The sequence below is a fragment of the Simochromis diagramma genome, unplaced genomic scaffold, assembly GCF_900408965.1.
Source record: "Simochromis diagramma unplaced genomic scaffold, fSimDia1.1 OVJJ01000672.1, whole genome shotgun sequence".
Classification (NCBI taxonomy): Eukaryota; Metazoa; Chordata; class Actinopteri; order Cichliformes; family Cichlidae; genus Simochromis; species Simochromis diagramma.
The window spans coordinates 565,714-577,766 of NW_024387215.1; the positions used below are offsets into that span (position 1 = coordinate 565,714).

The 12,053-nt window shown below is 39.6% G+C and overlaps 1 protein-coding gene across 1 annotated transcript; it reads right to left on the reverse strand.

The window, feature by feature from the left end:
* Positions 1–695: 695 nt before the first annotated feature.
* Positions 696–4,874, reverse strand: LOC120746502 (low affinity immunoglobulin gamma Fc region receptor III-like). The gene is made up of 5 exons (XM_040051920.1): positions 4,825–4,874; positions 4,596–4,655; positions 4,141–4,398; positions 2,656–2,901; positions 696–2,216 (listed from the first exon to the last, which is right to left on the reverse strand). Exons 1-5 carry the CDS (start codon positions 4,853–4,855, stop codon positions 2,074–2,076), a joined length of 738 nt encoding a protein of 245 aa, XP_039907854.1. The 5' UTR covers positions 4,856–4,874; the 3' UTR covers positions 696–2,073.
* Between the last annotated feature and the right edge of the window lie 7,179 nt (positions 4,875–12,053).

Sequence of the window (12,053 nt, forward strand, 5' to 3'; positions counted from 1 at the left end):
AGTTGGGCCCAAACATAGACACGTAAAGTGCCAAAACTTGACATAACAGAAGGTGAGCCTTTTATTTAAAGCTGGCAAAAGAACTACAAACAGTGTAATGTTCTGATGACTTCTAGTTGATCTTTTTAAGAAAGAATGAAAGTCACTGTCCATAATCGGTTTAAAGCTGCTTACTTTTTTACTTTTTTTTACTTTTTTGCTCACATCATGTTTACCATTATTTATTTTATACTCAAGCGTAAATTAAACTCTACTAATAATACAAGCACATCTTCCAGCTGATATGAGGACAACAAGGTCAGCAGTTTCTTCCCAACATTACTAAAGTCATAAATATGCTGGTGATACTCTGGTGGAATTGCAGTTGCTGAAATATCATATATTTACTATCCATCCATCCATCCATTCGCTTCCGCTTCTCCCTTTCAGGGTCGCGGGGGGTCGCTGGAGCCTATCCCAGCTGTTATAGGGCGAGAGGCGGGGTACACCCAGGAAAGTCTGTCGCAGGGCTAACACACAGAGACAGACAACCATTCACACTCACATTCACACCTATGGGCAATTTAGATTGATCAATTAACCTATCCCCACTAACATATCTTTGTTCTGTGGGAGGAAGCTGGAGTACCCAGGGAGAACCCACGCAAAAACAGGGAGAACGTGCAAACTCCACACAGAAAAACCCTGGCCTGATGGTGGGAGGTGGAATTGACCTTCTTGCTGTGCGGCAGCTACCATGTCGCCTCATATATTTGCTATTTAAAAAAAATAGTAAATCATATATTTACTATTTTTTTTTAAATAATGAAAAAAATGTTTTATCTTTGTAAGTGAATAAATACCTGAAGTATTATGGAGTTGGCTTACTGAGATGATTTGATGTGGTTATTCTGCAGCATACAATTATTGGTTTATTTTCACTTTTGAAATCTAAAGAGAAAATAATACTTTCACGGAAGAATTTATAACTGCAGACAAAAAAATGCTGGAACCGATTTATGGTGTAATAATTCCAGTGAAATCTTTATTTGATGTCTGAGAATTGCAGGAACAAAACAAAAAAAGACAAAAACAAGAATGATCCAGCCCTAAGTATATATTTAGGGCTGGGTCAGATGACCCTGAACCTGTTACTTATGCCTGGGATGGGGCTTCCCATGATGCACTGTTTCTTCTTCCCTTATCTGTTTTTTTTCACTCACCATGTTTTTATACACCATTCTGCATTTAATTATTATTTGTCATTAATGTAATCTCTGGCTCCTCCACAGCATACCTTTTGTCCTGTCTTCCTCCTTTCACCCTCAAACAGTTGTAGCAGATTTTGATAATATTTTAAAGTAATAAGATTTTCCAAACTATTTTCAAAAATACTTTTTGCTGAAAGAATTATCTTAATTCATCTCATATGTATAGCTATGTAGAGCATCTAAAATTATAAAGCCCATCTGTAACAAGATATCGAGGGCCCCATCCAGAAATTTTCTGTTGCTGTGCAGACTCTTTATTTCACACTTTATTTCCTTACTGCATAATAACACTTTGCAGTGACACCAGCTCAGTTCTTCTCTCTCTGGTCCCACCACACTACTGTTGTACAAATAGGGGAGGCATGATTAGATAACTACTGATAATAGCACCAGCCAGCCTCCCTGGCACTAGCCCTCAACCCACTATACCACCCCTCCCCTGCAGCTGAGCTACAGACCACACTCCACCACTACAGGTTTTTTTTTAATGGATTGTTAACCTGTGGTTGATTTCACTGTTTGATCATTTCTGCAAGTGGTAACTGAACAGACACTCTGAAACTTCTTACTATTTATTATATATAGTAAAAGCTGTCACATGTTGTGCTTGTCTAAGATCAGACAAAATAAAATACCTCAAGCTATATCGGAAATTATGAAAGCACAACCTTATATTTTAGAGAAGATTAGAGAAAAAAATAAGCCTTGGCTAAGCAAGACAAAGACAAAGCTTCTTGCTAGAATATTTCTATTTTGGTATGAAATGAAACCCCAGAAACGATTGTTTGTTTGGTGAAGTGAGTTTGAGTCAGTTCTTTGTAACTCATATATTTCCACGGTAAAGAAGTCCCACGATGAGCAGCAGCAGAACTACCATGATTACAGTGAAAATAGTCCGTACTACCAGGTAACAATGGCAAGAGTTCTGTGAGTAGCTCTGAGCATTTTGAGTGCCTCTTTGAAAGGCTGAAAGAAAGAAAAAAACAAAACATGCCTAATTTACACTTCTTAGAGTTACAAAACCGAACAAGTAGCAGATGGAAAGAGAAGCATTTTAATAGGCACTAAATATTATACTTAAGCTGTTTAATTTTTTAATTTTAAAACATACAGTCGATACATAATCAAGAGAGATGTTCACATCTTACATTTTAAAATTAATAAAACACTATTTAACAGCATTGCAAGAACTGTAAAATTTAGAAAAATCTAGAAAGAGATAGATAGATAGATAGATTTAAATCTGAATTGTTTTTCATAATTACAGTTTATTATTTTTATTTTAATATTTGGTGTTTGAGAATGACTTTTTTCAATTTAACTGTCTTACATTTTTGCTGTGACTTTTCAGGTTTTTTCTTTTTTTTTTAATTGAGCCTAATAGTAAAAAATCTTCACGTCTCACCTCGGACTGCCAGCCAGCTCTCTGGAGATTCTCCAAACTCTGAGATATTGCACTTATAAAGCCCTTCATCAGACTCAGAAACTCTAGTAATGGTCATCTTGCCTGTGGAGCTGCTGCTGATGTGTCGGTCATCTTTGAAGAAATCTGCTATGTGGGCAGAAGGGGCCATGGTACTTCTACAGATAAAAGTCACGACTTCTCCCTCCTTCACAGGAACAACAGGACTTTCCAGGATCACAGCTCCAGCTAAAATATCAACAGACATTACTGAGAGTCAGCTGCTTTGACAAAATGTTGTCACTTTGTTTAATTATGTCATTATTAAAGCAAATGTCTCATCAGTCAATCACAAGACAGCAACTTGGTGTATAGGCATAGGATAATGAGCATCAGAATGGGAGAAAAAAGGTGATTTAAATGAGCTTGATTATGCTTTGGCTCATGACCGTCGCCAACACAATCATCTCTAGGGTTCCTGGAGATGGATCCAAAAGAGAGAAAATATGCAATAAGCATCAGCTCCCTGGGTAGAAATACCAGAGGTCAGACTGATTCAAGTGGATAAGAAAACAAAAGTAATTCAAATACTTACTTTGTTTAATTAAACTGTGCAAAAGACCATCTCTGAATACACACTGAACCTTGAAGCAGATGGGCTACAGAGCAAGAGAAGCCAATCCTGTCAGCTAAGAAGAAGCAAGTGAGACAACAATTTACACAGGCTCGCCAAAATTAGAACTGATCTGATGAATCTGGATTTCTGCTGTGATATCTGGATGCAGGGATCCATCCTGCCTTGTATCAGCAATTTTGCATGCTGCTCGCAGTATAATAGTGTGGGGAATATCTTCTTGGCACACATTTTATATTAGTGCTGACTATGTCCATCCCTTCATGTGTGTGGTGAATCCATCTAACAGGACAACACACCTTCTCACAAAGCATCTTATATTGGTTCTGTGAACAAAAATTCAGTGGAGCCCCTTGTTGCAGAATGGGAGATTCACATGCACATGAAACATCCACTGCAACTGTGTGATGATGTTTTTCATCATGTCAATATAGACATATTATTGTAGGGTCTTTACCTTACATTATAAAACACCTTGAGACAATTGTAGTTGTGACTTGATGTTATATAAATAAAATTTAACTCAATTGAATTGAATAAAATGAATTGAATATAAACCAAAATCTCTAAGGAATGTTTCTAGCACCTTGTTGAAATCTATGGCGTCAAGAATTAAGGCAGCTCTGAAAGGAAAAGAGGTCTAACCCAGTAGTAGCAAAGTAAACCTGAAAAAGTGTCTGGACAGAGCACCTTTTTTTTCTCGTTTGTTTGGGTTTTACTCTAACTTATCTAAGCTTTAATTTTCCTCTGACTAACTTTTTGTAACACACGACTCGCTTTATTGCAGGTAATATACATAGTTTAAATCTCATGTGTTACTTGAGTGAATGTTTTTTTATGAAAATGCATATTACCAGTGACTGTGATGTTGACAGTGTTGCTCCTCTCGCCTCCAATCTCACACCAGTATTCTCCGCTGTCTGTGAGATAAACAGGTTTGATGGCGCAGACAGACGTAGTTGTTGTCACCCAGTTACTGACACATGCACTGACTTCTCCCTTTCGTCTCCTCTTTACAGTCCATCCAGTTTCGGGATTAAGACCCTCACAGTTAATTGAGAGGGAGCTATATTCAAAGAGCTGAAGTCCAGTGGGAACAATCTGAGCAAAAGCTGTATTTGAAATGTAAAAATAACAATGATGATGAAATAAAAAGAAATGAGTTTGACAATATAGTGATATTTTGAAATATATGTAGGTTACTGCTGAATAATAATATGTTAGTGACTTTTTTTCTTTCTTTCTTTCTTTCTTTCTTTCTGCTTTTATGTCTGTGTTTTTCTTTGCTTTTAAGTTGATAATAACTTACACCTGTCCTGTGCATAGTTATGTTGAATTTGTGAAACCACCAACACCAAAAACGCTGTCACTGTAGAGATGAAGAAAACATAAAAGGGTCTTAGATTTTTTTAAATTTGAAGTTTTTTCAGTAAATAACTCCATCAAACAACATGTCATTATCAAATTAGGAATTCAGAAAGGGAGGATAAATTGTAAGGATAAATTACTACATTTTACAAGAAGACAAAAGTACTCACACAGTTTCTTGCAAAGAGCTGTGAGCTCCATGGTGTCTCGCTAGTGACTGTATTAAAATTAGACTGAAATATAACAAAAAAATGTAGGTTAGACCCGCCTCCTACTGTGTGACTGATGGATACCACTAATGCAAAAATAAACTTCGGCTCAGGCTGTGTCACAAAGGGACCCTGTTTTATTATCTTCGCCTAAAACTTTGTTATTTGGGTCAGAGATTTTGAGCCTTATTTCAGTCGATAAAGGGCAGATATGTATGATATTCCAACAACTTTGTTTTTAATAAAGTATGATAGACTAAGGTATGAGAGTGTTAGGTATGAGCTTTTAAAAACTGGCTGCTGGCATAATGGAAAGTAGGACTATTACTATATTATTAGGCCTGTTAGTCTTAGTATTTTTGCAGCTAGACCTCTAGTGGTCTCATAACATGTAAGCTGGTGGCACCTTTACATGATGCAATTCCAAACAAATCTGACTAAGCTATGTAACATGTAGTTAATTTTAGAATGGTGTATTATAACTAAGCCTTGATCTTGTCCTCATTTAACCAAGACTTTTTTTATATACATTTTTTAAATGTTGTGTTACTTTAACAATTAGGAGGTAAAGAGTATTCTTATATTTAAGTGGAAATCCTCAGTCGAGTCCACTAATAAATAAAGCAACTGTATACTAAAACTTGCGACAACGTATGATGTCAACACAGTCTATTGGGAAGACAAATGTAAAAACAGATTAATTTTGAGCAAGAGAGAGACACTTATAACATGCAGCCAAAATTGATAGCCCCTGCCCTTTAAAATCACCTTTTATCCTAGTGGCCTCTTCGTGGTTCCCATTGGCGTACGGGATTCCTGAGTAATTTTTAGCTATCCTCAGTGTTAGCTATTTCACATTCTGTTAATGTGGTCCACTCAGTCCTGACTACCTTAACTCTATTTGCTAACTGTTTGTTAATCTGACTACAGTTCTCCAGTCCAAATGACATTATCCAAGTGTCCAAGTAACACCTCATTCTGAATAAAGAAGAAACAATCTGATGTTGATTTCATAATGTACTTAGTTCTCAATAAAAGTTTTACCTTCCATGTAGTTGAGCCAACTAGCAAAACTGCCAGCAAGCAATCGGACTGACAGAACACTTTTGGTGAGAAAATGTAAAAAAAAAATTAGGTGATTAATTTATTATAAGTGGTCTGTCATTCTATCTCTAAATCTCATTTTCTTTGAAAGACACATTCTTATTGGGAAAAATGCATTTGTATTAATATGCTAGATACTTATAATTAATTTTTCTTATCTAAATAAACTTATTTTCTATAGAAGGTTTTTAAATGTCTTCTCTATTACAAAAACGTATATGGTTACAGCAACTGAATATTTTATTTATCTTTGAAGGTAGGAAACATCAGGCTGGGCACGGCCAAAACAACGAACAAAAAATTCAAGTAAGGAAACTGAACCAACTTTCCTTTCGTGAAAATCCAAAAAATAATCCAGGCCTCTCATTTGTCTCCCTAACCTGAACAGGAGAAAAGGTTTTAAAAGCCATAAGCTTCCTACAAAAATAGCTACCAGATCAATCAACAAAAGAGTCTATTTACAATATTTACAATATATAGAAAAATAACTAATCTAGTTCTTCTAGATACAGGAACTTCATCACACACAGTACATAACTCTGCACGAAGTAGGCGGAGCTACACTGGTCCTAATTTACAGGGAGTTTCATTCAATCGATGGCCAGCCTCCACCTGGAACTTTCATAAGGAAAAAAAAAAAAGAGAGAGAGAGAGAGAAAATTAACAATGCCACCATCAGGAGTGAAAACAATAAACAAAATTATGACCTGGGTCATAACACCCCGGATTTAAAATCAAGCATTTCTACCCCTGAAGAAATGCTCAACCTAAATTCCAACATGGAATAGCGCATCTGACACAATATTATCAGCCCCTCTACGATTATATGATGATAAATATCAAGGTTAAAATCTTGCAGCAATATGGACCAATGCATGAGGCCCTGATGTTATTGCGCATGGGAGACAGGAAATGTTGCAGTGCTAAAAGTAATGCTAAGGTTTCTTTTTCATTTGTGCTGTAATTCTTCTGATGTGTATTGAATTTCTTTGAAAAGCAGCACACTGGGTGAGCAACCTCCTGGAGAAGTGCAGCACCTGCACAATAAGAACTTGCATCCACCTCTAGCTTGAAAGCACAAGCAAAATCAGCAGCAGCCACCACTGGAGCACTGCACAGCCAGGCTTTGGCTGAGTCAAATGACTCCTGACATCCAGAAGTCCACACAAAAGTGTCGGCAGGACTTGACAAATCAGCTAAAGCAGGGGTGTCAAACTCAAATACACAGTGGGCCAAAATTCAAAACTGGAACAAGGTCGCGGGCTAACGTTAATATTTATTGAAAAAAAATCTTCCTCCAGATTTAAGAATGAATCTCTTCTTATGGACTCAAACAAATTTTGCTGAAAAACTGAATATGGAACAAGCAAAGCTTAATACTAAACAATATATATATTAGCTGTATAATACCAGTTGGTCAGCTCTAATAATAATTTGGTATGGCTTTGCGGGCCAAATTAAATTAGGCTGTGGGCCAAATTTGGCCCGCGGGCCAGAGTTTGACACCTATGAGCTAAAGGAACAACCAACAAAGCCCAACTTGCAGAAAGCAGGATAGTAGCCACACATACCCAGAAACTGAAAGCCAGGGTTCAAGCCATTTTGGATTTTCCTGTATCAAATGGCACACTTGCTCTTTTTTTTTTTTTTTTTTTTTTTTTTTTTTTTTTTTTTTTTCTTTTTTTTTAAATGACATCAGAAACAGCAGTATGCGACATTACGTGATGGCAGAGCTTCAGTTCATCCTTTGTCATTTTTTTTTTTTTTTTTTTTTTTTTTTTAATAAATAGGACAGGGGGAATGAATGAGAGAAAGAGAGGGAGAGAAAGAGAGAAAACCAAAGGGGAGAAGAGACGGTGAGAAGGAGGGGGAAGAGAGAGAGAAAAAAAAAAAAAAACTCCTGGGTCACCTGTATGGAGAAAGAAAAAACAAACAAAAAAACAAACAAACAGAGGAGACAGCAAACAACAAAGAGCAACATAATAATAAAGAAAACAAAGCACCATCACAATAAACTAGCTAGTCATAGATATCAATAGTTACTAAATAATAAACGATATTGTGCAGCACGCAAGATAGACAGCGCACAATGTGCTTTGAGGCAGCAGCCAAGAAAGCTGTAGTCCGCGTCTGTGAATACCCGTGTGTACACCTGTGTGCATACCTGTGTGGATCAGCATGCTTGCATTCCAAAGATTTCTCCATGTAACGATCTGCTAGGGAGTGTGGGGAGCCACAGCCCCGTCCTCCAGGGCATGAAGCAGGTATGGAGGAGATCAAGACTCCAGACATCCAGAGGCCCCCAGAACACAAGAGACCAAGGAAGACCAACAGAGGGGCAGCCGCGCCACTGTCCCAGTAAGAGCTGAGGAGAGTCCCAGATGAGGGCTCACTCAGCAGCCGCGGAGCAGAAGCCAGGGGGAGTTGCAGTGACGCGCCCGTGAGCTCCGCCGGCAGCCAGCTGTGCCTGAGTGACCGAGCCCCAGGCCGAGAGGCCGGGGCCACCCCACCTCCGGAGTGGCCCGAGCGAGCCCCAGGCTCCAGGCCCCGATAAGCGGCCGCCAAGGAGTGAGCCGGTGTGTACCCAGACGCCCACCCCCAGACACAAAGAACCACCAACGCACCGACACCTGAGGGAGTCCGCCACTGGCAGGGGAAGTGGTGGTGGGTGGAGATAGGCCTCCAAACCTTGGAGGGCCTGAGATGTCCTCAGAGAGGTGGCGTCTGATACCCAACCTGACATATAGACACAGATATACAGGCACACACAGACACAAACATCCATTCCCACCCTCATGCTCTCATAGGCACTTACTCCACACTCAACCAACATGGAGACAGACATAAAGAGACGCTGTACACACAATCACACTCCCCAAGCGTACTCTACAAACCGGGTCTAGGTACCCTTGCCCCTGGAGGGGGGAATTGCACCCAGACCCAGGTGGCTTTGCGGGCCAAATTAAATTAGGCTGTGGGCCAAATTTGGCCCGCGGGCCAGAGTTTGACACCTATGAGCTAAAGGAACAACCAACAAAGCCCAACTTGCAGAAAGCAGGATAGTAGCCACACATACCCAGAAACCGAAAGCCAGGGTTCAAGCCATTTTGGATTTTCCTGTACCAAATGGCACACTTGCTCTTGACCTACTTGTTTTCCTAGACAGTTGACCACAGCTTTGTTAGACTCACATTTTACACGGTTTAAAGTCAAGCATGCACTCTCTAACCTGGTGAAGAATTCCTGCAAAGTGTCCATGTGCTCTGACCATGTTGATGAATAAACTACAATATTATCTGAGTATACTTTGCAGCTACTGACACCAGAGAGTACTCTATTCATCAGCCTTAGGACATTGGCTGCAGCATTTCATAACCCATATGGCGTTACAGAATACTGTAAGAAGTGGTCCGGTTTCACAAAAACAGAGTAAATAAACAATGCGACCATCAGGTGTGGAGGAGCGAAATCAATACACAAAATCACGACCTGGGTCATAATATAGCATAGAAGATATTTTATCATTACTCTTTTATTCAAGTAGAATAACTGTATTCTTGTGCTAACAATGACAAGCTTGTATTATCTTGTCTTATCGTAATATCATGTGAATTGTATATCAGTGATTGCATCACGTCTCAGTAATTCTATTGTTTCAAAATTGACACACTTTGCTTAAATTTTCTTTTATGAACTAAAGCAAACACTTTAGACAGACTAAATGAAAATACACACTCAGTGGTTAGCACTAACCTTAGAGTGTCTTCTTATAAACTGCATCAGTTCTTGTAAACAGTGTTTTCAGTTGTGTGAACAGGAAGACTGAGCTGAACAAGGTTAAACCACTAAATCTTCAAAACAGACCCTAGGTAGCTTTCACATGAAGGTAGTTATGGACAGTAAATTAAAACCATGTATGTCTATGCAAAAATATATTTAACAGACAAACAACTGAGAAATAATAATGAAGAAGTTTTGTTTTCCACATCCCTATTCAATTTCAAATCTTAGCATCCTGTTGCTCTTGTACAGTTCTATGTATTCCAGGAGTTATAGGCTTTATTGTAGTAAATCCAGCCAGTGCACAGGTTGGTAGCTTCATGTACTCTTGTGGAAAAAAATGTGTACCTCATGATTCAGTAGTTTGTAGACCCTTTCACAGGGCGACTGTGGCTCAGGGGGTTGGGACTCGCATCTGTAGCCGGAAGGTCGCCGGTTCGATCCCTGGGCTCTCTGTCCTGGTCGTTGTGTCCCTGGGCAAGACACTTTACCCTACTTGCCTACTGGTATTGGCCAGAGGGGCCGATGGCGCGATATGGCAGCCTCGCTTCTGTCAGTCTGCCCCAGGGCAGCTGTGGCTACAACTGTAGCTGCCTCCACCAGTGTGTGAGAGTGAATGAATAGTGGTATTGTAAAGCGCTTTGGGTGCCTTGAAAAAGTGCTATATAAATTCATTATCCATGTCTTGCATTGTTGTGGAAGAGTCTTGGCCCACCTTTCTTTGCAACATTGCTTCACTTCATTCAGGTTTGTGAGAATTTCTTTATGCATAGCTTGTTTAAGGTTTTTTATGTTGTAGAGTTACTGGTGTCCTTGTCCTATTGCATGACTCAATTTCAGACATGCTTTACTTATCGGAGTGACGGCCTTACACTTGACTCTATGATGAGGAATTTCATCACCATGCTTGACAGTCTGTATGAGGTGTTTGCGCTGATATACAAAGTAGCAAAACTGATATGCTGATATGCAAAACATGGAGCTGTGAATTATTGCCAAATATTTTAGCTTTTTTTTCTATTTTATCCAATGGACATTGCTCCAATAGTCTTGTGGCTTGTAGTATCTAGGTATGAACACAAAACTGACAACACAACACAATGAAAAAAACCAGCACAAAGAGACTACAAAGCAATCGTACAGTGATTCTACTTTAGAAACACGAACAGGTAGAAACCTAGCAGTTTAACTGCTAATCTGTTTTTTACCTTTTGAAGTCCAGGGTCTGGCTACTGGCCTGGGGTCAGCATTCATTCATCTGGGTTTTTTACTAGCTTAGTGTTAGCATGCTCTCTGTGCAGATGCTTACAAAGAGCTGATGTTCTCCCACCCCTACTTAAATATCTAAATGATCCAGCTAATCCAAACTAGAGTGCGTTTTTGTGTCATTATCAACTACAATAGCAGTTTAGGGTTGTTGAAGTGATGTATTCAGCATCCACCACACACTTAACATTTTATCAAATGTTCAGTAATATATATATATATGGGAGGCCACTGACATCAAGACAAGACTCCTTACTATGCATGTAGGGTTCACTTTAAGTCCAGCACCCTGAGACTTTATGCTAAGCAGAAGGAAGGAGGCTACAGAGTAGTGAGTGTCAGAACCTCTATCCAGGATGAAACAACCAAGATCCATGAGTACATAAAGAAAACGGCCACAACTGGTGCACTTAGTGAATACCTCAGGCAACAGAAACCCAAGAAGGGGAGCAAGAAGAGGAACCATCATTTAAGGGAGTGGCAGTTTTTGATATGGGTGACATGGGCTGTTTCCCAGGGCGGCATCGTGGTGGGGGTGGCATCATGGTCCTTGGCAAAAAAAAAGTTGCTCGCAGGCACCCATACTGCCCCGACATCATGCCAGAGCATTTTTGTGATTGCATGGGCGCCGATTGGTTTTCTATTGCCCATTTCCAGGGCTTAAGAGCACCCTCCTTTTGCGAGGTGCACCTGCTCCTTCCCTCACAGGGAGGAAGGGGGGGGCAGCACGGAGCGGGACACACTAGATGATGCAGACTGGGACCAGCGCAGCTCTGATGACATCCACATGTTTACTGAAGCGGTTGTGGGATTTATCAGGAAACTAGCGGATGACACAGTGGAAAGAACTATCATCCGAATGTTTCACAACCAGAAGCCGTGGGTGGATAAAAACATCCGCGATGCTCTCAGATCGCGCACCACTGCCTAAAAAGAAGGGCTCATCTCCAGTAATATGGTCCAATACATTGTGCGCTTCTTTTTAGTATAAATTTCTATGTTAAAATCTGTAAATTTTGTAGTAAGCTGTAAATCTTATT

Coding starts and splice junctions, on each gene's coding strand:
- LOC120746502 (XM_040051920.1), bottom strand. CDS start 4,855: ATGGAGCTCACAGCTCTTTGCAAGAAACTGT. Junction 4,656..4,824: donor AGCTCTTTGCAAGAAACTGT/GTGAGTACTTTT, acceptor TCATCTCTACAG/TGACAGCGTTTTTGGTGTTG. Junction 2,217..2,655: donor GAGCTGGCTGGCAGTCCGAG/GTGAGACGTGAA, acceptor TCTTTCTTTCAG/CCTTTCAAAGAGGCACTCAA.